Source organism: Lontra canadensis, unplaced genomic scaffold (genome assembly GCF_010015895.1).
Source record: "Lontra canadensis isolate GAN:19392208 unplaced genomic scaffold, GSC_riverotter_1.0 scaffold168, whole genome shotgun sequence".
NCBI lineage: Eukaryota > Metazoa > Chordata > Mammalia > Carnivora > Mustelidae > Lontra > Lontra canadensis.
This window is the reverse complement of record NW_022631162.1, coordinates 1086697-1110518: the sequence shown is the minus strand read 5'-3', so window position 1 is coordinate 1110518 and position 23822 is coordinate 1086697. Positions and strand designations below refer to the sequence as shown.

General features: G+C 44.1%; 3 protein-coding genes across 3 annotated transcripts; 2 read left to right on the top strand and 1 right to left on the bottom strand.

The window, feature by feature from the left end:
* The first annotated feature begins 301 nt into the window (after window positions 1-301).
* Window positions 302-1255, top strand: LOC116859942 (olfactory receptor 6N2). The gene has a single exon (XM_032845674.1). The coding sequence runs from the start codon at window positions 302-304 to the stop codon at window positions 1253-1255; it is 954 nt and encodes a 317-aa protein (XP_032701565.1).
* Window positions 1256-8626: 7371 nt separating this feature from the next.
* Window positions 8627-9565, top strand: LOC116859958 (olfactory receptor 6N1). The gene has a single exon (XM_032845702.1). It carries the CDS (start codon window positions 8627-8629, stop codon window positions 9563-9565), a length of 939 nt encoding a protein of 312 aa, XP_032701593.1.
* A 3669-nt stretch (window positions 9566-13234) lies between these two features.
* On the bottom strand, window positions 13235-19561 carry LOC116859969 (olfactory receptor 6K6). The gene is given in 2 exon segments (XM_032845718.1): window positions 13235-13287; window positions 18576-19561. Coding segments are annotated over 2 exon segments (978 nt in total). The 5' UTR covers window positions 19501-19561.
* Between the last annotated feature and the right edge of the window lie 4261 nt (window positions 19562-23822).

Below are 23822 nucleotides of genomic sequence, written 5' to 3'. Positions count from 1 at the left end.
TCTGTTCTTGAACTTTCCCATCTGTAAAATGGGTATAACAAGGGTATTCATCACTTGTGTGAAAATGAAGTAAAATACAAACCACTTGTAAAAGTGCTTGATGCGTCATAAGCATTAGCTGTTGTTCTCTTTAGAGCAGTATCCCCAGTAGTGGCAGTTGGAGTAATGAGATGCTGCCTTTAAATTTAAAAAAAAAAATAAATAAATAAATAAATAAAGACAAATGAAGTTTTGAGTTGGGTTTGGCAGTCACCTTTCCCCACATTTGTCTCCCTTCCTCCCTCCCCCACCTCAGCCTTCCATGGAGCCGCACAACCACTCGAGCTTGGCTGAGTTTGTGCTCCTCGGTTTCCCCAAAGTGGGCCACATCAAGGGCTGGCTGTTTGTCCTGCTGCTGTTGGCATACCTGTTCACTATCTGTGGTAACACGCTCATCTTCTTAGTCATACGACTGGACGCAGCCCTACACACCCCCATGTACCACTTCATCAGTATACTTTCCTTCCTGGAGCTTTGGTATACAGCCACCACCATCCCCAAGATGCTGGTCAATCTGCTCAGTGAGAAGAAGACCATTTCCTTTGCAGGATGCCTCCTTCAGACCTACTTCTTCCACTCCCTAGGGGCCTCTGAATGCTACCTTCTAACAGCCATGGCCTATGACCGATACCTGGCCATCTGCCAGCCCCTCCACTATCCCGCAATCATGACCCCAGCACTCTGTGGCAAGATGGCTGCTGCTTGTTGGACTTGTGGCTTCCTGTGTCCCATTTCTGAAGTCATTCTGGTGTCCCAGCTCCCCTTCTGTGGCTATAATGAAATTCAACACATCTTCTGTGACTTTCCACCTCTGCTGAGCCTGGCCTGCAAGGACACAGCCACTAATGTCCTCGTGGACTTTGCCATCAACGCCTTCATCATCCTTATCACCTTCCTCTTCATTATGGTTTCCTACGGAAGAATCATTGGTGCTGTCCTGAAAATAAAAACAGCCGCAGGGAGAAAGAAGGCCTTCTCCACGTGTGCCTCCCATCTCACTGTGGTTCTCATCTTCTTTGGCTGCATCATCTTCATGTATGTGCGCCTAAGGAAGAGCTATTCTCTGACCCTTGACCGGACACTTGCTGTGGTCTACTCTGTACTGACACCACTGGTCAACCCAATCATCTACAGTCTTCGTAACAAGGAACTCATTAAGGCCATCAGGAGGACCATCTTCCGGAAAGGGGGGAGAGCCAGTCCCACTCACCACTGACCCTCTACCAAGGTCTATCCTCCACTTCAATGCTGGCTCATTCAAGTTCTATGGGGCTTCGTCTTGACCTTGAATAATCTTCCCATTATCACACATGCTATGGACCTCATCCCCTTTTGCCTTCTCAAAGACATAATTTACATTTTTCTTTAATTTCCTACATCTTTACCATTTTCCATTTTTTACTTGATCAGTGCTTTGAACATTTAAGAATACTTTAGAATTTCCCTTCTTAATAAGCGCACGTATTTCCTTGGCCTACATTCTCAGCCAGCTAGAGGTCTATTTCTCTCTCCTCCCATTTCCAGTTAAACTCCTCCACATGATTAATGACACAATCTACCTCCCCTTCTTCACTTCTTACCCACTTTACAACCCGTTGCCATCTGGAATTGGCTCAGAACTTTCCCCAAAACATAATTTGCCAAGATCAGTAATGACCCCCATGCTGAATCCATGAGACCCTTTTCGTCTTTCCTCTTTCTTGAACTCTTGATACATGTGACCAGTTCTTCCTTCTCGAAAAGGTTTGTCTCTCAGCTTCGATTGCATCATTATCTCTTCATTTTCTCCTTATTCCTTGAATCCATCTTTTTATCTTTTTGGTCCTATCTTATTAGATGCTTGAGTTATTCTTGGCTCCAAGAAACGTCGCACTGTTTTCCCCCAGTGTTTCATTTGGTTCCCTTCTCATCGTGTGAGTGATGTTCTGATGTCACATTCCAGTGACATTATCTTGGAGAGGAAAATGTAGATGGTCACCTAATGCATGTTATCTAATGCATGGAACCCATTTTTTCTCTTTGAAGTTATGTTTGTTTCCTTCTAAATATGTATCACAATTTGTATGCATATATGCAATAGAGACATCAAAATAATATATAATTTGTTGCTCTTTCCTACAATTTATAAACTGCATTTGGTTTGAAATCATGTCAGTTTTGTTACTTGTTGTATGTCCAGAATCTAACAAGTGTCTAAAGTTGCTGAGTATCAGTAAAAATGTCAAGAGTGAAAAATCTAATGAATCTGACCCACTCCTCTCACTAACACATTCTGGTCCCCACTCTAATCACTACTGGAACTCACTCTTTTTTATAGTCCTTTGATCCACTCCAGGTGAACTCACCCACTGTCTCCTGCACAACCAGCCTCAGCTTGCTGACCTCCGCCTTTAAATCCCTTTGGATAATACTGACAATTAATCATTAATTACTGCGTACCACTCTCGGTTATCCTCTCTGGATCTCTATTTCTTATTCACAAACTGTGGTGGGCAGGTAAGCTTTCTTTAGGTGATGTTCACTGTTAACATTAATTGGTTCTAAGACCCCATTTAACCCTTTATTTTCTCTTATATCAAAAGATGTCTTGAATTCCAAGTCTAGCTATTTGTCACAAAATGAGAGTTTTTTTTTTCCTGAGTCACACATTTCTCAGAGTCTTTTAAGATTAATATTTTTATCTTGAAATTTAAGATTAAGATTTTTATCTTAAAATAGATTTATTAAATTTTCTAAGTATTCAAGCAATTCCTTCAAACATAAGACTTTTCTTAGCCATGCAGATTAATTGGATGCTGAAACTATTTTTCTTGTGTACAGCATATGGTTATGAAGTTATGAGAGTTCCATATTTGTGCGGACATATGTATACATGTGTATACGTATATATGTATACACACATACACACAATATGCAAACATATAAACATAAAGAAACTGACAACTTCTGCAGAACAAAGAGGGGAGAAACCATGGTCCTCCTTTATGGACGAGACGGCCCCATTCTTTCTTCACCTATTTTGATTTCTCTCCTTTCTGTTTCTGCATCCATTTTTCTCTATATATTATTGTACATTACAACTCTTTCTTCTCCATATGGTCCTCAGACATATGGAGAGCAGAAGGTATTCTCACGATGCCTTCCTATTCCATACTCCGAGAAAGGCAGCACATTCCTCCTCCCCCATCTGTCTCCTCCGTGCTCACCTGAAATGCGGCGGAACAGGAATCTCTGTGGAAAATGGAGAGCAAAGCATTCAGAGACTACAGAAGGGTGCACTCGTCTGTCTTTTGGCTTGTCCCCTAGTTTGTTTTACACCCCCACCTGATTTGTCTTATTCTCCCTCACTCGAATTATGCTCTTTGGGCAGCTGCCGTGTTTGGAACCACAACCTTTTATTACACAGAGCCTACAATTTGACAGAGAAATGAAAATGTACAAGATAGAGGGTGATTCCCAGTCTTAAAAGGTATTGAAATATCTGTAGAGAACTCAGTGATGTGCAGCTCAGTGAACTTTCACAGATTAAACTTTCATGTAAGGAATGTTCAGAATAGGACAGTGGAAACATCTCCAAAACCTCCCCCATGCTCCCTGGCAACCAACACAACTCCTCTCCCGCCCCTCGTGATCAGCTACCTGGCAGCTGACACTGTCGGGGGATTTGACGTGTTTTGGTATTTTGTTTAAGTTGATTCATACAGTTTACACTTTTGTTTCTGCTGCTATCCCTCAAGACTGTGTTCATGAGACTCCCCTCTACCATATTGTCTTCTTGTAGTTCTTTCCCTCTCCGGACTGTTGTAGAATATGCCACAATTCAATGCTATTTATTTACCTTCTACCATTTCTCGTGCTCTTCATTCTTTGTGTAGGTTGAAATTTCTATCTAGTCTGATTTCCTTCTGTCTGAAGAGTTTTCTTTAACATTTCTTGTAATGCGTGTCTACTGACAATAATTTCTTTCACTCTTTTCCTGAAAATGTCTTTATTTTACCTCTTTAAAAAGCATTTATTTTCTTTATTGTGATATAACTCACATGCCATGCAGTTCACCTCCTAAACTGTGCAATTCAATGACTTTTGGTATATTTACAGAGTTGTGCAATTCTCACCACAATCTACTTTTAGAACATTTGTACCACCCTATCCTTCCCCAGTCCCTTACTCCTAGGCATCTGCCTATTTTAGTCATTGCATATACATGGAATCATACAATATATTTTTTTTCAACTAGTGTCTGTCATTTAGCATGAGTTCAAGGTTCATCCATACTGTAGCATAGATTTTAATCCAACCATATCAATACTTATGTTAAATGTTCACATTTGGTGCTAAATAATACTCCATTCTATTTAACCATCCATCATTTGATGGACAATTCGGTCATTTCTGCTTTTTGACTATTACGATCAGTGCTTCCATCTATGAGTTCTTCTTCCATTCTCTTGGGTAGACATATGTAGGAGTGGAATTGCTGGGTCGTCTGGTGATGGTAGGTTTAAACTCTTGAGAAACTGTTAAACTGGTTTCCAAAATGACTGCACCATTTTACATTCTCATCAGCAGTACCGGGGTCCTATATTTTGTATCCTTCCCTCTACTGTCCGTCCTTTGATCCTGGTCATCTCAGTGAGTGTGAGGAGTCCTATGACGCAAGGAGTAGCCTGTCCATAGGAGATACAGGAAACATAACAGTCCATTGGGCATCCAGTGTCACATAAATGACTGGGAGAGCAACCCTGACTTAAATCCAAAGTCCTGAGGCAGGGCTCTCTTCAAGCCAAGAGAACAGGAGAGTAAAGGGAAGGGTCCTGTGTGTGAGAGAAGATAAAACCATTGTAGGAAGGTACAACAGGTAGGATCAGGAATCTGTATTAGCAGTGTTGTGCACCGGCCTGTCCCTGTCCTCACTCGGGGTCCAGGAGGCCAGTCACATTTTAGAAAGATCCTATTATCATTGGAAGGTGTATGCTCTCTCGCAGGTCTCACAACACAGGAACCCATTTGAAACTCAGGCTCCTACCCCAATAACTGTGTTGTGCTGAAAAAAATCATTGCCCTGAGAGATGTTCTATCTCAACCTGGGCAGGTAGTTACTATTACTGAGGCGAACTCACAGGTGATGAAGGACCACTGGCTGATGAACTTCCTGTGTCTTGGTCCCCTCCCTGAGAGAGCACTTTGGCAACCCCAGGAGGGCTGCTCCAAAGACCCAGGGGCTTCTGCCTCTATGAGGACCTGACAAGGACACAGGCCACGGGAGAGGAGGCTCTCACGGTGTGACTGACTCCCAGAGGCTCCGTCAAAGTGTTGCACTCCCCTCCAGCCCCAGGAGTGCCCTGTGACTGTAAATGAGGGGGAGAAGTGAGCAGGGAGCTCTTCCAGCTCTAGACTCTGAGTGGTGATTGGACTCCCCAGTGTAAGGACCGCTGAACCCTCCCCACCATTGAGCTCTGGGTAAGGACATTGTCACTCAGACATTTTACTCTCCTGTTTTTTCCTGGGTGGAGCACTGGGAAGAAATGGGGCGTTCAGAAATAGGGAGAGGTATAGAATAACCAGGGTCCACAGGCATATCATTCAGAACACACAAAATTTTTTTAAAATAAAATGTAAAGATATTCTGCTTTCCTGATGTAATCTTATAGTCTGGGTGCAGAATCAGCAAATTGGCCATGTTTTAACCTGTGTGATCCTGAGCAAACCATTTGCCCCGTCTGGGTCCTGGTTTCCTCTTTTGCACAATGAAGACACATATCGAGATGATCTAAAATTGCATCCCCTCTTAACCCAGGTCTTTGGTTCTATTCCTAAATAATTAGGTGGTATGAATAATGCAGTGGTGAGAACTAGAAAATAAATGAAAAAGATTTGCTCTCAAAGTGTTTTGCAGTAAAGGGACTTAGTATTGTTGCAAAGGACCCAAGTAAGATGGATGCTAATTTATACATGTGTTAGGTTTTATAAGAGCCCTGATTCCAATATCAGGAGACCCATGGGAGGAGTTGAGCAGCTGGTGAGCTAAGGGTCTGAGCTACTCATCCTGGTTATCATCAGTTTTTTTCATTTTTTGCCACAACTCTGAGGCATCAGACATGTGCCATGCACTCTGGGAGGTGGGCCATAAAGTGAGATTTTAATTTCACAAACCTCACAGAAAGTTGCTTTGGAATGACAGGACATATGAAAGGAAAATATCGCAGCTCATGATAGGTTGCAGTTGGAAGCGAATTGAGGAAGGACGGCTGGGAATTCGGACGTGGGAAATGTTGGTGTTCGCTGCGGACAGGGAAAGAAAGCGGGGAACTTGAGCCCCCCGGTTATGAGATGTCTGTGTGCGGACTTGGGAGGAATTGTGTTCTCAGGAGGGTAGAGAAGGGTCAAGACTAAACACAGGGACCAGTTTGGCAAACTGAACTTTCTGTGATGATGGTGAAGACAGTGTTTAAAGCATGAATCTGGACCAGAACTACAGGGATTTTCCACAGAGCAGCGCTGGGGATAGTGGGTGAAACTCGGATGTCAGGTCAGTGACGGGCTTCAGTTTGTCACTGAGGTTCTTCAGCGATAGAGAGGATTGTCTTACGGAGCAAGGAGCTTCCCTTCCCTTTCTGTTTTCTTCCTTTTTCTTTTTCTTTTCTTTTCCTTTCCTTTCCTTCCTTTCTTTCTTTTTTCTTTTCTTTCTTTCTTTCTTTCTTTCTTTCTTTTTTCTTTTTCTTTCTTTCTTTCTTTCTTTTTTTTTCTGGTGGTGGTTTGAAACAATCTTTTATTTTTATGAATTGATGGCACTCTCTGTTACACTTAAAAGATTTTTAACGATCCAGTGAAACCCAAGATCAGGTGACAGACAGATAAACAGGAAGGATCTGGTAGGAGTCGATTATAGTGACGGAGGTGAGAGATGTCCCAGCTGGAACCCAGTGAAAATCGATCCTGGATTTGAGAGAAAGACAGAAATAAGGAGCACGGTGAGGATTTGGGCGCGTGAGCCACAAGACCATGACTGCCCAGGCAGGAGAGGGGAGGCCTCCATGGGGGGCGCCCGCAGGAGTGAGGTTTGAGATGGCTGTTAGTTGTCCCAAGGGAGGTAGGACCAGGGTGTTGAGTCTGGAATTTGGGACACATGTTGGCTGAGATTTGATTTGGAAAGTCTTCAACCTATTTGGTGCTTTCTGCCAGGACATTGGATGGCATTGACAAAGCAGTGAGTTCACGAAACAAAAAAGAAGGAAGAATCAACACTGAGCTCTGTGAATTAGAAAGGTAGGGCAGAGAGAAAGAACTGGCAAGGGCGACTGAGGAGAGACCACTCTGGTAGGAAAACTCTGGAGGATGGCACCCGGAGAACCAACGAGGAGAGCGTATCAAGGGGCAAGACCAAATCCCTGGACAAGGCTGGCGGATAGTCCAGGCAACCCAAGGACCGGGAACTGGTGGCTCTTACGTAACTGGTGTGAGTGAGGAGGGGCAGGGGCGAGGGTCTCACTGCAATGCTTTAAGAGAAAGCTAGATCCTTGGGGGAACATTGTTGAGGGAACAGGGGAGGAAACAGACCAGTGGCTGTGGGATAAGTGAGTCAGGAGAAGGAATCTGGGGGGTTTGTTGTTTAATTGTTGCGTAAGTGAGAATAGGACCGTGTTTCTGTGATGACATTCTGTGAATGTCCCAAAACACACACAGTTGGTTCGCAATTAGTTGCTTCTCTATTTTCTCTATTAGAATATTCGTTTCCTGACTTCAGGTCCCCTCTATTACGTATTTGTTTAGCTCCTGTTCTAAGAATAATGCTTCCCATACAAAAAACATTCAATAAATTTTTATTACATTGACTTCACTGTACAATGTAAATATTTACCATCTGTGAAGCAATAAATCCGAAAAGTGTGCCTGAGGTCAGTCAAGGCAGAGAGTAGAGGGAAGTGACCACAGTTTGGAATAGAAATGCAAAGAGAGAGATTTGCCTCCTTGTTTTCTGTGACTCACAGATTTTCTGTACCCCCTTTTGCATTGACTGAGATTCATGTCAGTGTCCAGAAGACTGAAACTCTGACCTCCACGCTCCTAGAGGGTGCTGCTAGAGCTGGGTCTCCGTTAGGACGAGGGAGGGGGCCCAAGATGGAAGGGCAGATTCTTTGGTATCCAGAAGTTGAAGAAGAAAATCAGTTGAAATTACAAATAAATATATGCAGTTGAAGTGATGTAATCTTGGTCTATTACACGACCAATATTTTATCTGTGTAAAGGATGGTTTATACCTAAGACAAGGAATGTAGATAAGTAACAAGATAAACCCTTGATGAGGAATATTTAAGTTTCTAAAACCTATATGGTTTCCATTAAGCAAGATAATTGGGTTACAGGGTGGATTATGGGGACTACAGAATGAGCTGTGAGACCAGAGTGCTTAAAGTCTGATGACAAGAGTGGACGCTGAAGGAGGCTGCTGGCAGGGATTGATTCTCTGGCTTCTGAAAGCCTTCGCTGGGAGCACTGTACTCTGCAGGGGGTGGGGGTTTCTTGCTCATGTCTGCTCATTCTTCCTCATCCTCCCATGCCTCACATATAGGGACATGACTTGAGAGCCATGGACCCTGGCAACTGGAGCCAGGTGACAGAGTTCGTCATCCTGGGCTTTCCCCATCTTCAGGGGGTCCAGGCGTACCTCTTTGTCTTGTTGCTTCTAATCTACCTCACCACCGTCCTGGGAAACCTGCTGATATTCCTGGTGGTGCGCCTGGACTCCCGTCTCCACACACCCATGTACCACTTTCTCAGCGCTCTCTCCCTGCTGGAGCTCGGCTACACCGCGGCCACCATCCCCAAGATGCTGTCGAACCTGCTCAGTGTGGAGAAGACCATTTCTTTCTCTGGGTGCCTCCTGCAAATCTATTTCTTTCACTCTCTTGGGGCTGCTGAGTGCTATCTCCTCACAGCTATGGCTTATGACAGGTACTTAGCCATCTGCCGGCCCCTCCACTATCCCACCGTCATGACCCCAGAACTCTGTGCCAAGATTGCTGTTGGCTGTTGGTTGGGAGGCCTGGCTGGGCCGGTGGTTGAAATTTCCTTAGTGTCCCATCTCCCTTTCTGTGGCCCCAATCGCATTCAGCACATCTTTTGTGATTTCCCTCCTGTGCTGAGCTTGGCTTGTACGGACACTTCCATCAACGTCCTCGTGGACTTCGTTATCAACTCCTGCAAGATCCTGGCCACCTTCCTGCTGATCCTCAGCTCCTACGTCCAGATCATCCACACGGTGCTCAGCATCCCTTCAGCTGCGGGCAAGAGGAAGGCATTCTCCACCTGCGCCTCCCACCTGACTGTGGTTCTCATCTTCTACGGCAGCATCCTCTTCATGTACGTGCGGCTGAAGAAGAGCTACTCCCTAGACTACGACCGTGCCCTGGCTGTGGTCTACTCAGTGCTCACGCCCTTCCTCAACCCCTTCATCTACAGCTTTCGCAACAAGGATATCAAGGAGGCCATCAGGAGGCAGTTAACGAGGTCAGGGATACTGGGATGAAGGTGGGCAGGGCAGGCCAAGTGGGAGGCTGACATATGGTGATGCTGGGGGTCTTCAGTCACCACCAATGAGAAGTTGAGCCTTGAGAGCTTTTCTGCACAGGACGCAGAGCTGGGGCGAGGACAGTCTGGCTCCCAGTGCCAACACAAACGTTCTGTCTGCTGGAGCCACACGCAGCTAGCGGCCAGACAGGAAGATGGTACAGCGCGGTGATTTTCAAATCTCAGATGTTTGTATGGCACATATGGGATTTTTGTCAGCTCTGCGCCTTAACTACTATGAATGTATATACACACACACACACACACAGTAAATGTGTTGTATATTTAATATACATGCATTTAGTCATATTCTAAACAATAATATTTGTGAAATAAATTTTAGAACAAAAACAACTGGTTTTCCTTGTATCACTTACCCTTGAATGGTATTTCATGTATACTAATTGTTTATGTATTAAAATGGAAACACCAGCATAGTAGAGGAAAGCATTTTAACAACATACGTCTGGGTTTAGATCCTAGTTCATTCAGTTACTTATTGATTACATAATCTTTAGAAAGTAACTCAAAATCTCACTCTTAATTTCACCATCTGTTAAAAAAATATTTTCTTTAAGGTTGGTTTTAAGAATTAGTGTTAAGGTCAGGGCACCTGGGTGGCTCAGTGGGTTAAGCCTCTCCCTTCGGCTCAGGTCATGATCCTAGGGTCCTGGGATCAAGCCCCACACCGGGCTCTCTGCTCAGCGGGGAGCCTGCTTCCTCCTCTCTCTCTCTGCCTGCCTCTCTGCCTACTTGTGATCTCTGTCTGTCAAATAAATAAATAAATAAAATATTTTAAAAAAAGAATTAGTGTTAAGGTCTATACAGCACAAAGTGTCTGGCATGTAGCTGATAGCAAAAAAATTATATATCTATATCTATATCTATATCTATCTATATCTATATCTAGATGTAGATATAGATATAGATATAGATATAGATATATATTTTATTCTGCCCCAAACCTCTCATCATTACACTGAGGCTTAGAACAACATCCAGGAAAATGTAATTATGCAAAAAAAAATAAATTCCCAGATACTATTCCCTAGAGGAAAGAAGTAAAGGAGACAGAGGGTTTGTGCGAGAGCTGAGCCAGCTGGTGGCCCTAGGGTTCTGGCTAGTTGTGCATGTCAGTCTTGGTGGCCTTGATATCCATTCCCAGTGAGAGTGCAGGAGTCAAGCCAGGATAAGATTACTCTTTACATTGGCCTACTTCTTTATTCTGTTTCAAGCTAATTATTTCCTTAAACATATGAAAATATGTGGAAAATAATCCTATAGCTTACATATGAGAAATGTGGTGATTTCATTATTAGCTGGTATTAGGGTTTATTATGTATCTGAATATCTACTATGAGTCAAGAATCAAACACTGGCTGTAAGAAAACTGCAATTTTATAGAATTTTCTATGGAAATCCTCAAGTGTTTATATTTCAACCCCCTTAAAGATACCCGTCCACCCACCCATCCAGTCCAGTAAGCACATGTTTATTCAGCTCTAACTGTGTCTGGTGCCATATTAAGGCCTACGTAAAAGGATGAACACAATAAACTCTGTCCAGTTCCTGCCCTTAAGCTGTTTGGGAAGAATTGAGAATACAGATATTAACATTGTAATTAATTTATATTTAGTTACAACTAGTTAATAAAAATTGTGGTAATTAGTTATAAAACACAGCACACACACACACCCACCTCTCTCTTCTGGAGGAAGTTACACTGAAGCTGAAAAACTAAAGGATACATCAGAATCAGCTATTTTGTGAAAGCAATGATTGTATCTATTTCATAAAATTGGAGATTTAAACCCAGGGAGGTGGAACAACTTGTCAACACTACAGAACAAGTCAGCCAGGGACTCTGATTAAGAAAACAAACGCTTCAGCCTCCCAGCTGGGTCCCTCTTGTCTTTAAAAGGGCCAGGAAGGCACAGGAAAAAGGAGAAAAAAGATGGATAGCTAGGTTATGGGTCTGGAAACAAGCAGGCCATGGCAGCCAGGGCACTGGAATCTGAACACTTGCAGAGGACAACTCACAGAATAAGACAAATTATTTGCTAACCCTGTATCTGGTAAGGGACTTACAGCTATCATATATTAAGCACTCTTACAGCTCAATAATAAAAAAAACAAATAACACAATTGAAAAATGAACAAAGGATATGAGCAGACACTTATTCAAAGAAGATATGCAAGTGGCCAATAAGCACATGTGGAGATGGTCAGCATCATCAGTTGTTGGGAAATGCAAATCAAGCCCATGGTGAGTCTGCACTTCACACGCCACGGGATGGCGAGCATCACAGGGCCCAAAACTCACATATGCCAGTGGTGGTGGTGGCAGGGAAACCAGGACCCTACGTTTAATGCAAAACAATGCAGCCACTTTGGAAGACAGCCTGGCATTTCCTCAAAAGATTAAACGTAGAGTTGTCACATGACCCGGCAATTGTACTGCTAGGTGTATACCCAAGAGAAATGAAAGTATATGTCCATACAAAGACTTGTACATGAGTATTGATGGCAGCATTATTCATCGTAGCTAAAACATAGAGAACATCCAGAGGTCTGCTGATGGAGAACCAAACGAACTAAACATGACCTATCCAAACACTGGAGTATATTCATGCAGAGCAAGCAATGGGGTCTTCATACCTACCACAGCATGGATGAACCTTGCAAGTATTGTTCTGTACGAAAGAAGGCAGACACAAAAAAAGCCACGTACCCTACGATGTCATTCATACACAATATCTGGAATAGAAAAATCTATACAACAAAAACTGGATTAGTGGAGGAAGTGGCAGGGGGGACACCTGGGTAGGGAGTGGGGATGGCCAAAGGATACAGTGTTTCTGATGAATCAGTGAATTCTATCCCTGAAAATAATAATGCACTATATGTTAACCAATTTGAATTTAAATAAAATCTAAAAAGAATGCTCTAACCTAAAAAAAAAAAAAAAGATACAGAGTTTCTTTTTGAGTGTTTAAAAAGTTCTGAAGTTGACTGTGGGGGTGGTTGCAGACATCTGTTAATATATTAAAAGCCATTCTATTGCACACTTTAAATGGGTGAACTGTATGGCTTGTAAACTGTATGGCTTGGGAACTGTATGGCTTGTAAAACTATCTCAATAAAGCTGTTTTAAAAAGTAGGGTTGAAGTTTGGCTAACTTGATAAATATTTGCTTTGAAACTGACTGCAGTGCCCTGGCTGGAGTCTGGTGGGAACTCAGGGCTTAACAGGTGCACAAACACAGTCTCGTGGGGACATGGCCACACTGTCCACTGGCTTGTCAACTGGACTTTGCTCTGGATGTCTCCACAGGGCAGATGCCTTGAGACATGATTTTTAGATTTAGGGAGACAGGAAAGAGAGAGACACGAAGTGGGGAAAGGGTGGGGGGTGGAGGGTGAGTAAGCACTATTTTAAATTAAAAAAGACTTAGAAGACACAACAAACAAAGTCACATGCATCTTGATCCAAATAAACCAAATGTGAAAGGACATAAATTATGGGGTGGATGGAGGCACTCGGCCACGGACCAAGTATCATGCGCTATTGAGAAATTATTGAATCTTTAGAATGTGACAGTGTATTGTGGTTAGTGAAGAAAATGTGTTTAGGAGGAAATGTCATATCTTTGGGATTTATTTTAAGATATTTTGGGGGTACCTGGATGACTCAGTTGGTTAAGTGTCTGTCTTTGGATCAGGTCATGATTCCAGGGTCCTTGGATGGACCCTCGTGTCAGACTCCAAGCTCAGCAGGGAGCCTGCTTGTCCCTCTCCCTCTGCCTGCTGCTTTCCTGCTTGCACTCTCTCTCTGTCTCTGCATCAAATAAATAAATAAAATCTTAAAAAAAATATGTTTTTAAAAAGGAGATGAGGTAAAAATGACAGAATATTATATATTATTAGTTGAGATCTATGGGCTTAATATATTCTATACTTTCATGAATATTTGCAAATGTTGCATAATAAAACATTTTAAAAAAAGGCACTGAGTGGCTCAGCCCATTAAGCATCTGACTCTTGATTTTTAGGCTCTGGTCATGATCTCAGGGTTGTGGGGTGGAGTCCCATGGTAGGTTCTGTGCTCAACGTGGAGTCTATTTGAGGTTCTCTCTCTCTCTCTCTGTCCCTCCCCCCACTTGCAGGTTCTCTTTCTCTTTCTAAAATAATAATTGAATCTATCTTTAAAATAAATAAATAAGGAAAAAGGATAATCATTAAAAGGAGAATTATTATCTGTATCTTCAAACTAGCAGAGAAAAAAGTTTGTAGTGAAAAATATAAGAAATTCTATCATTTCAACTAGAAAAAGAAAGGAAACAAAAATTTTGAGAGAAATGAATAAAGAAAAGAGGAAACACAAGTATTTTAGTAGAAACAGTTCCAAACCTATTTAGACCACAAACATGTAAATGGTTAAGCTCGCCTATTATAATAGAAAGATTATCATACTAGATATTTTTAATCCAGCTGTTTGCCGCTTATAAAAGAATTGATCTAAATGTACAAACAGAGACAAAGTGTGGAAGGAAAGATAGAGAAAATGTTTGGTGCAGCAATATTAATAACAAAATAGAATTCATGACAAAGACATATTAGCAGCGATATTGAGAGGAACTCCTAAGATACGATAAGGAAAATTCCACCCAAAACATAACATTCTTTTCTGGGTTACATCTAACAACATAGCTTTGAAGCATATAAAAAAAATGATAAAAATATGGGAGGAAACTAAAGCTTTTTGACATCTCTCTGAAAGAAGTGAAAATAATTATACCAGGAAATAATAAGAAGGATATGGAAAAATTAAACTAAAGCTATATAATTAAGCTTTAGTTATATGTAACATATATTATATACACAAATATAATATACAAGTTATATATATAATATATTGTTATAAAATTCCATGTGTACATGTGTATATATAAATAAATAGGTCCCACATATCAAACATTTAGAGGAAATACACATATGTATGAAGCATTTATAGAGTTGCCATAACTTGTAAAGAAATTCTATTTTGAAATATAGATATCTTAGGGACACCTGGGTGGCTCAGTGGGTTAAGCCTCTGCCTTCGGCCCAGGTCATGATCCTGGGTTCCTGGAATCGAGCCCCACATCGGGCTCTCTGCTCAGTGGGGAGCCTGCTTCCTCCTCTCTGCCTGCCTCTCTGCCTACTTGTGATCTCTGTCTGTCAAATAAATAAATAAGATATAAAAAAAAAAAAAGAAAAACAGATATTTTAGTGACTACTTTCTCTGAACATAATAATTTTAGTTGGATGAAGGGGACGGGTTGGAAAGATATTTTTTAAAGGAGAAAAATGCATCAAAATAACTGCTATCTTCATGATTATTATACTTTGCCAAACATGGGAGTTGTTTAGTTCAATGATGTAAGACACATGGAAGGAGATCTAGTGCAGCAAAACAAAGAATAAAACATTTTTTTTTTTTCAGAGAGAAAGCATGCATGCAGCTGAGGGTTATCACCTGTTAAACCGACCTAAACCAGGGGTTTGCGTGACCAGCCCATGTGCCTGAAGCAGGCTTGGTGCTTTGTTCCCTGGGGTTTCAACTGTGTTGGAGGGGATGAGACTCTCCTATCCCCATCTCAGGGCAGCAGTGTTTCATCCCATGCTCTATGAATATCCCATTCTTTTGCTAAGGGATTTAGTTTTAAGTATGATCATTTCCCACTTCTAAAATCAAAAGAACTGTGTCTTATGAAAGATAGTAAATGTCCAACACGGGGAAACACCTTACGTCTTAAACAGGACTGACTGTTATCTACATGTGCAAGGCGCTCTTCTGTTTTGTGCCCAAAATCATACAACAATGATCATTTTTGGCCCTGTGAAACCTAGGGGATTCAGCATTTGCTACTGGGATCCCAGAAAGCAAAAAGATTGAGTGGTATCCCCTGGAGTTGTACCACACGAGTACCCTGGAAGTAATTTTCAAGAACAATAATAAAATAAAAATAGAAGTAACAAAAGCATTAAATAATAATTAATATTTTTAAAATATTTTAGGCATGGAATTATCAGCTTAGTCTGGCCCTTCTGGATCCAGTCTCCACGCAGACAACAGACTCTCCCTTATGTGCTGCTTCTCCTTCTGCTCCCTTGGGTGGATACGGGAACTGCCTGTCATCTGTTGCCTCTGCTCTTACAAGCATCGATCCACCTGTAAGACTAGTTGGTCCACACGTCAAGAACAAAGCTTGGCTGGTTGGCAGTCCGTCGACAGAACCCTGTGCCGGAGGCTGTGGTGTTAAGGATGAGGGAACCTTCTTCCTGCTGTCTGTGTGCCCTTATCCCATAGGAGGTGGGGAGGGGGGGCAGCAAGCAGGAAATCAGAGAGAAGCAAAAAGACAGAAATCAGGTCACGTCCAAACAAGGGCCCATGTTGGTCCTGACACCAGTGGGAGTGATATCAGTGTGAGGAGTCTTTCTTGAAGCTTCAAATAATTTAAAGTAATGTTGGGTAGTAGGGACAGCAGGGGCAAAAATAACCACCACGAGCTTTAATCCTAAAGGTTAGGATGTCCTCGTGAAAAGAATCAATGTGCAGAGTTGAGGGAAAATGCACAAAAAGGTATTCATTCTAAGAGGTGTGTCAAAAATAGCACATCTGGGAAGATTCAAAGGAAATAAAGTCACGTAATGGCTGCGAACAATGAGTGCACAGGACTGAGAAAACCAGCAAATTCAACAGACAATGACATTCTTATTAAGAGCAGCTAATGACTCGCTAGACTCCCAGGTCCCCAAAGGCCACACCACCGGTGTGACGGTTGCTGAGTGAATCCTTGGCCCCTAACACAGGACCTGACATAGAATTGCTACTTAAACGTTTTTTAATGACTCAATCTTGAAATCTGGAGGAGCAAATCCTCTCAGCACTTCCTGTGTAATAATTAGTGATGACCACGTTTCCTCTGGAGCTTCTCCTGGGTTTCGCGACTGGTCTTAGGATGACAGCTGCGTGCAGTGGGCACAGGTCTCGGTGACTAGGTCCCAGCTCTGGGAGCAGATGAGATTGCGTTTCTGCCCTGGATTCCTAATCATGAACCCCGTGCCCTGGGACCAGTTATTGAAATTCTGTGCTTTGCATTTCTCATTTGGAACAATTGGGGCTAATATTGCTTCCACAGGAGTGCTGTGAGTATAAATGAGATGGGACAGGTAAGGTACTCGCCCCAAGCCCAGATGTCATTAAAAAATGTCAACCCTTATAAACATCAAAGAGCCCCAGGGCTGGCGACGATCTTAGCGACAGTCTAATGCAGCTGCTCTCGGCGCTGAGCCGTCCTCGGACGGTGCGGTCAGCTTTCCAGAAATGCAGGTTCATGCGTCGGCTTCCCTTTCAGATTTTCCATCCCTTACGTTCCAGTGACCAGTTGGTTTGGGGGAGCCGCTGATCTGATCCAGCCGAAGGTTTTACAGATATAGAAACAGCACAACGTAGTGGCAAAGCAAGGTATAAACTCTGGTCTGAATGAGAGTGTTTCTGGGATGCCACAGTCTGAGGGCCAGAAGCTCGTGGAGGACGGAGTCAATGACTCTTACAGCTCGTCCGAGACTGGTGGGTTTCATGAAACTTTTGGGGGGAAAAGTTGGTATAATTTCATTTCTTTTTTTTTCTTTATAAAATGTCTTATTTATTTATTTGAGAGAGAAAAAGAGAGAACATGAGTGGGGCGGAGGGCAGAGGGGAAGAATCCCAAGCAGACTCCCTGAGCACAGAGCCTGACGTGGGGCTCGATCCGGTGACCCTGAGATCATGAGCTGAGGAAAAACAAGAGTTGGACACTTAACTGACCAAGCGACCCAGGCGACCAGGGTCCGATTTCATTTCTTGAAGGCCAAATACATCAAACAAAAGTATGTATTTACTGGGGACAGAGGGTGAAGTAGAGCCCTGAGGTCGGGACCGGCTGTGTCACTAAGCTCCTGTGTGACCTCAGGGACGTCAGTAAACTTCTCTGGGTGTCAGTTCTAACGTGTCAATAATGGTGATTTCTGACCTAATCACTTTAGGATATTTTAAATTTAAAGAGGACTCATCCAAGTGAGGATATTTCAGACGGCAGATTGCTAAAGAAGCCGAGGGGACTGTTTCCATTCCTCATTTGTATGTCACTTTACCGGGCTTCAAATTCTATCATGCCTGGTGTGTGTGATCAGGGCACAGAGGCTGACGTGAGTTTATGGGTTAAATAAGCTAAAGATGGACATAGTTTCTCTTTAGTGTCAGGAAATTTTTTTTTAAAGATTTTATTTATTTATTTGACAGACAGAGATCACAAGTAGGCAGAGAGGCAGAGAGAGAGAGGGGGAAGCAGGCTCCCCGCTGAGCAGAGAGTCCGATGTGGGGCTCGATCCCAGGACCCTGGGATCATGACCTGAGCCGAAGGCAGAGGCTTTAACCCACTGAGCCACTCAGATGCCCCTACTGTCAGGAAATTTTTTATTCACGCAGGGTGCTGAGCAGCAGGGGGATTCAGGAAGGGAGAGAGGACTGGGGACAACGTGACAGTAGCAATTATCAGAACTATAATGTTTTTCATGTCCCTTCTGTTCTGCTGTCTGGCCTCACCTGCGTGTGGCATGTGGGGCTGCAGAGCACAAGGGCAGGAGCCCAGCTCGGGGGCGAGGAGGAAGCTGTGCCGAGCGGCAGCGGGGTCCATGCATGCTGCTCTGGCAACACAAACACAGTGGGGCATCAACACAAACGGGCCAGGGCATTGCCACTTACGACCTGGACACAGCAGTTTCTCTTCTTGTGTGCAATAATAGGGCGAGCAGTACTCTATTCCTACGATAGAAATAGACTACACTCATGAACAAGTCAAGAAATGAAATGCTGAGCTTGGGGACGTTTCTCCGAGTCCAGCCTCCGGATCTACCTCGGAACCCCGCCGGCCCTCCTCCCGCGGCAGAGAAGCCTGCCGATAGCGTCTTTCATGTCCTTGTTTCTCAGGCTGTAGATAATGGGGTTGAGGAAGGGAGCGAGGATAACAAAGGTGACCGCAATCGCCGTGTCCCAGAACACGGAGTAGGAGGCTGAGAATCGCAGGTACATGACAGACACACTGCCAAAAAACAGCAGGAACACAGCCAGGTGGGCGGCACAGGTGGAGAAGGCCTTGTGGCGGCCCTCGGCAGAGGGCATCCCCAGAATCACCACAATGATCCGCACGTAGGACAGGGTGATGGCCAGGAAGGAGGCCAGGATCTCCACTGCATGGATGGCGTCCACAATGACCACCCGTGATGTGTCTGTGCAGGCCAAGCTCAGCACAGGGGCAAAGTCACAGAAGATCTGCTGGATCTGGTTGGAGCCACAGAAAGGCAGGGTGGCGATCCATGCGATCTCAGGGAGCACGAGGAGGAAGCCACAGAGGCAGGACCCGGCGGTTAGCTGGACGCAAAGCTTGGGGGTCATGATGGTCAGGTAATGGAGAGGGCTGCAGATAGCGAAGTACCTGTCAATGGCCATTGCGGTCAGGACGCAGCCCTCCGTGATGCCCAGCGAGTGGAAGAAGTACATCTGCAGGAGACAGCCCGCCAGAGAGATGGTCTTCTGCTCACTGACGAGGCTGGAGAGCATCTTGGGGATGGTGGTCGTGGTGTACCAGATCTCCAGAAAAGACAGGACGCTGATGAAGAAGTACATGGGTGTGTGCAGGGTCGCATCCAGCTGGACGGCGATGATTATCATCAGGTTCCCGGTTATGATAAATGCGTAGACGAGAAGCAGGGGGGTGAAGAACAAGAGGCCGCCTTGATGCAGAGGTGGGAATACAGAGAAAAGGAACTCGGTCACCATAGTCTGATTCTCAGCGGTCACCAGCTGTGTCATCTGCGAGGGAGAAAGGAGACAAACTCCTGCAGTGGGAGTGGGGACCGCCCACTGAAGGCCACTCCACTCCTTCCTGTGATCAGTTCCTTAAGCTGACTCTGGGGCCCCAGACAGGCCAGTTAGGAGTATCTCGAAGCCATATCTCCACGCCAGAAACACCTGCAATGTTTGCTTTTGGACTCCTCAATGCATCTTTTATAAGCATCTCCGACTGATGCCAAGGAAACACAAAGTGACACAGAGATTAATACTCTGGAAATATTTTCTGGAGGCTCAGTCACTTCTTTAAGTTTTTGGTTCTTCCCTTCACTCTCTGCCCTCTGTGTTTAGCTTTAGAATGTGTACTGCACCCCCCCTTTTTTTAAAGATTTTTTTTACTTATGCGAGAGAGAGAGAGAGCATGTGTGCACGAGAGCACAGCAGGAGCGGAGCAGAGGGAGAGGGAGAAGCAGGCTCCCCACTGAGCAAGGAGCCCAATGTGGGGCTCGATCCCAGGACCCTGAGATCATGACCTTAACCGAAGGCAGACGCTGAACAAACTGAGCCACCCAGGGGCCCCAAAAATGTGTACCTCTCTTTCTGTTTTTCACTCCTGTTCTTCAGAGAGTGATTAAACAAACAAACAAACAAACAAACAGAGGTGCGGTCAGGGGCCCTGGGCTCACTGGTCGCTCACGTGGCTCTCCCATCCTTTCTGGCCCTGATCCCCAATCTGGGGCTGGCTGGATGGCCGTCTTCATCTCTGCCTTGTTTCTGTTCCTTTCATGGACACACCTGTTTCTCCTCAGGTGCTAAGTGCCCAGATGTCAGGAAATACTCCCCCTCACACTCCTTTGCTTCTTCCCCTTCTCTCTCAGTGGTTGACAGCCCAGGAGTCTCTCTCGACAGCCACCTTGTCCCTCCAGGTCACTGAATGTTGGACAAGCGTATCACGCCACTTTGCACATCCCACCTCTCCTAGGCTGCATCGAAGAGCCATCAAATAAAAACATCCCTCCTCACCTCACTATGGCTGTCTAGGGAAGGAATTGTCACAAAATCCAGCTACAACAGAAATCAGACCAGCACCTACTTGTTAGAGGGAAGGCGACTAGACTTTTTGCGAGGCTAATTAAAATTCGTGACAGTGATGTGCATTACCCCCCACCTTGACTATTTTAACATCTTTTACACGGGCTTCCTTACCTCCAAGAAGTCATTCTGCAGATGAATGTGCCTAACTATGGCTTTTCATGTCCCTGTTCTTTTCAAAATGACTCAAGGATAAGTACCATGGATCTTAGCCCAAAACTCATTATCTTTTCTGATCTGGTTCCGATCAAATTTTAGAGACGAATATTGTTCTACATACCCATCAGCTCAGCCAAATAGGATGAATTTCCTGTGCTTCTATTTTTGCTTATGTCCTTCCTTCCTTTTGTTTTCTTGCTGTCTTCCTCTCGGAATCCTAGTTGCCAGCGTCCAGCAGACCCTCCCGTCATCCTGCAACCCTCAGTGATCTGCACGGCTGGACGTGAGCCCTCTCTCCTCTGACCCACATGCGTGCTGGGGATTCTCCGCTTTCATGATGTGGAACCCAGGTTTCCTACACTCGAAGTATTTGTATATCAGTGGCGTCCACCTCCTCAGGTGGACAGAAAGCTCCATGGAGAAATCTCAAGGAATAAATAGTTTTAGTGAAGAGTTGCCTGGTGATGGTCATGCCACCAGACTTTATGTATTTCATCTCAATTATTTCTACCTGCGACAGAGAGATTATTACTGTTTTATAAGTGGAAAAATTGAGAACCAGAGGGGAGAAATAGCTTGCTCAAATCCACATTTCTGGGGTCTAAAACAAAACTGGAAGCCTGGTCTATAGGCTTTAAAATTCCACTATTATTATTTTTTTTTGTTTATTTAAGTTCCACCATTGTGTTTTGTATCACGGTGTGATGTTTAGGTCAGGAGTCACCAATCATCCTGTCTGCTTCCTACTCCAAACACCATTTTATCCTCAGTCTGTCATGAGTGTGAAATCAGAGTGGAGGTATTTTCTGTTCGGTTGGGTTTTTTCAGGTCCCAAGCAGGCTAAAATAAATGCACTGCAGATTAGGAAAATGAATTCCTATAAAATGCCTCTTGCCTTAAGCCTTAATCCTGCAGGAAGGCTTTGGAGAGGAAGAAGCATCAGTGCCGGACAGAAGGGCAGAGCCTGCGTGGGGACAGGAGAGAGGTGGGAGTGCTCCCCTGCTAAAGAAGCCACGTCTCCGTCCTTTCTCCACCTGAAGCACAGAGAATGATCGTGCTGAGTGATCCTTATGGAGGGCGTAGCTGGACAAAGCGGGAGGCTATGGGTTATAAGAACAGGCAAGCAAGTTCAGCACAAGTTGGCTCAAAAAAGGCAACAGAGTGTCTACTTTGTTGCCCGCGGCGAGACCCTTCTCCCTGGGAGGACTGAGCCATGCTCATGGCCACATCTTTGTTCAGTTAACACTCACGTACTGATTGATTGGCCCTCTCCCTCTGCCAGTCACTGCTCTAGGTTCCAGGGCTATGTGAAGGTGGATAAAACATTCTTGCCCCTGAAACATATAAAGAACACTTATAAAAGATTCCTAAAATGACAGATAATTAGCTGTGCCCAAAGAGCTCACCCTACAAATATTCGTTGTATAGTACAGTAAAAAGAGACTCAAAATAGATTTTACTCTGGGATGCCTGGGGGCTCAGTTGTTAAGCGTCTGTCTTCAGATCAGGTCATGATCCCAGGGTCCAGGGATTGAGCCCCGCGTTGGGCTTCCTGCTCAGTGGGAAGCCTGCTTCTCCTTCTCCCACTTCCCCTGCTTGTGCTCTCTATTTAGCTGTCTCTCTCTCTGTCAAATAAATAAATAAAATCTTTAAAAAAAATAAAAGATTTTACTCCTGGGGAGGGGAAGCAGTAAATTTCTCTGTGACTCCCCAGGAATTCTTAACTCTTTGGGCTTCAACAAAATTTTAGTGTTGGGAAGACCTTCACCAGTTGGCTGCACTATGTTTCTTCTAATGGCTCTTCTAGAGTTCACGTCTCATTATTCTTAAAATTTTCAGTCATGTAATCAAGTTCTAAAATTGTGAAGTTTTAGCCCATGCATTGAGGAACCTTTACCCAGAAAACGAGGACTGGGTCTGGAGGAGTTAAGGATACAAGGAAAGTAGAGGGCAGCAGAAGCAGGAGGAGAGGCCGGTGACCGTAGGAGGACTTCCTCTCAACAGTCTCTCATACTGATCTTGCCTGAGACCACAGCATTCCTCAGAGTCTCTGCAGGGACCAGCCCCTCTGCCAGTTTGCCGACAAGGATATTGATGTCTTAGAAGGCTCTTTGGGGAATTTCTTGAGTGGAAAAGTCCTTTCTTGGGACTTTCTCTTAGGTGATGCAGGGTCTCAAGGAAAGGCGTGAATTGCGCTCTCCTCTCTGAGGGATAAATTAAGGGAAAAGTGTCACATAGTGATTAAATATTCCCCAGGGTCAAGTCCCAAAGACCTCCCTGTGGACCAAATAACCTTGGCTGTCACAGGGAGCATAGAGGTGGGCCCTGGGGCTGGGAAGCCATGGGTGTCAGAACAGACCCGTCGGGACCACGCGGCTCCAGAAACACTCAGGAAAGGAACATTCGGGGAGCACTGCCTTGTTCTCAACGGTCCACTCAACTTCCACTTGCCTTCCATTCCTTCTGCTGCTCTAAAAACGATGATGATGATGATGATAGTCAGTCACTTTGAATGTCAACAAAACAAGCCACTATAAAGGATGCTTACACATAAACACAGTACTTTATTAACTGGTTGGGAGACATCCAACACCTCAGTGAATGGGCTGAGATGATGTCTTATGAATAGAATGTTTCAGTTATAGAAAGATGCCAAATCTACACAAATCTATTACTTCAATGCAACTTCTATCAAAATTCCTTTTGGGGAGTGGAGTGTGTCAAGATGAGGGACAAGACATATTTTGAAGGAGCAGAGTAAAATGGTAAGGCTTGTCCTACTGTCCATCAGAGGTTTTGACAGAACAGTGGAACAAGCTAATGGAAGTCAGGAAGCAGACAGGCCCAGTGTGGAGCTTTGACGATGGCCCAACTGGAACAGCAGAACGTGGTGGGGGGACGATGGGCAGAGCAGGCACATTGGGTCTGTGGAGAAAGGGCTGATTGTCCCTTTCTGATGGTCCCAGAACCTTTATTTAAGCATATGAGAAACATAAAATAAAATTTGTCCTGACCTCATTACATTCCCACAATTCCACAGATAGCATGAAAGTCAACTTCAATACTTTATTTTTTTTAAAGATTTTATTTTT

What these genes read in the sequence shown, in the direction of transcription:
- LOC116859942 (XM_032845674.1), top strand. Translation starts at nt 302, where the DNA reads ATGGAGCCGCACAACCACTCGAGCTTGGCTGAGTTTGTGCTCCTCGGT.
- LOC116859958 (XM_032845702.1), top strand. Translation starts at nt 8,627, where the DNA reads ATGGACCCTGGCAACTGGAGCCAGGTGACAGAGTTCGTCATCCTGGGC.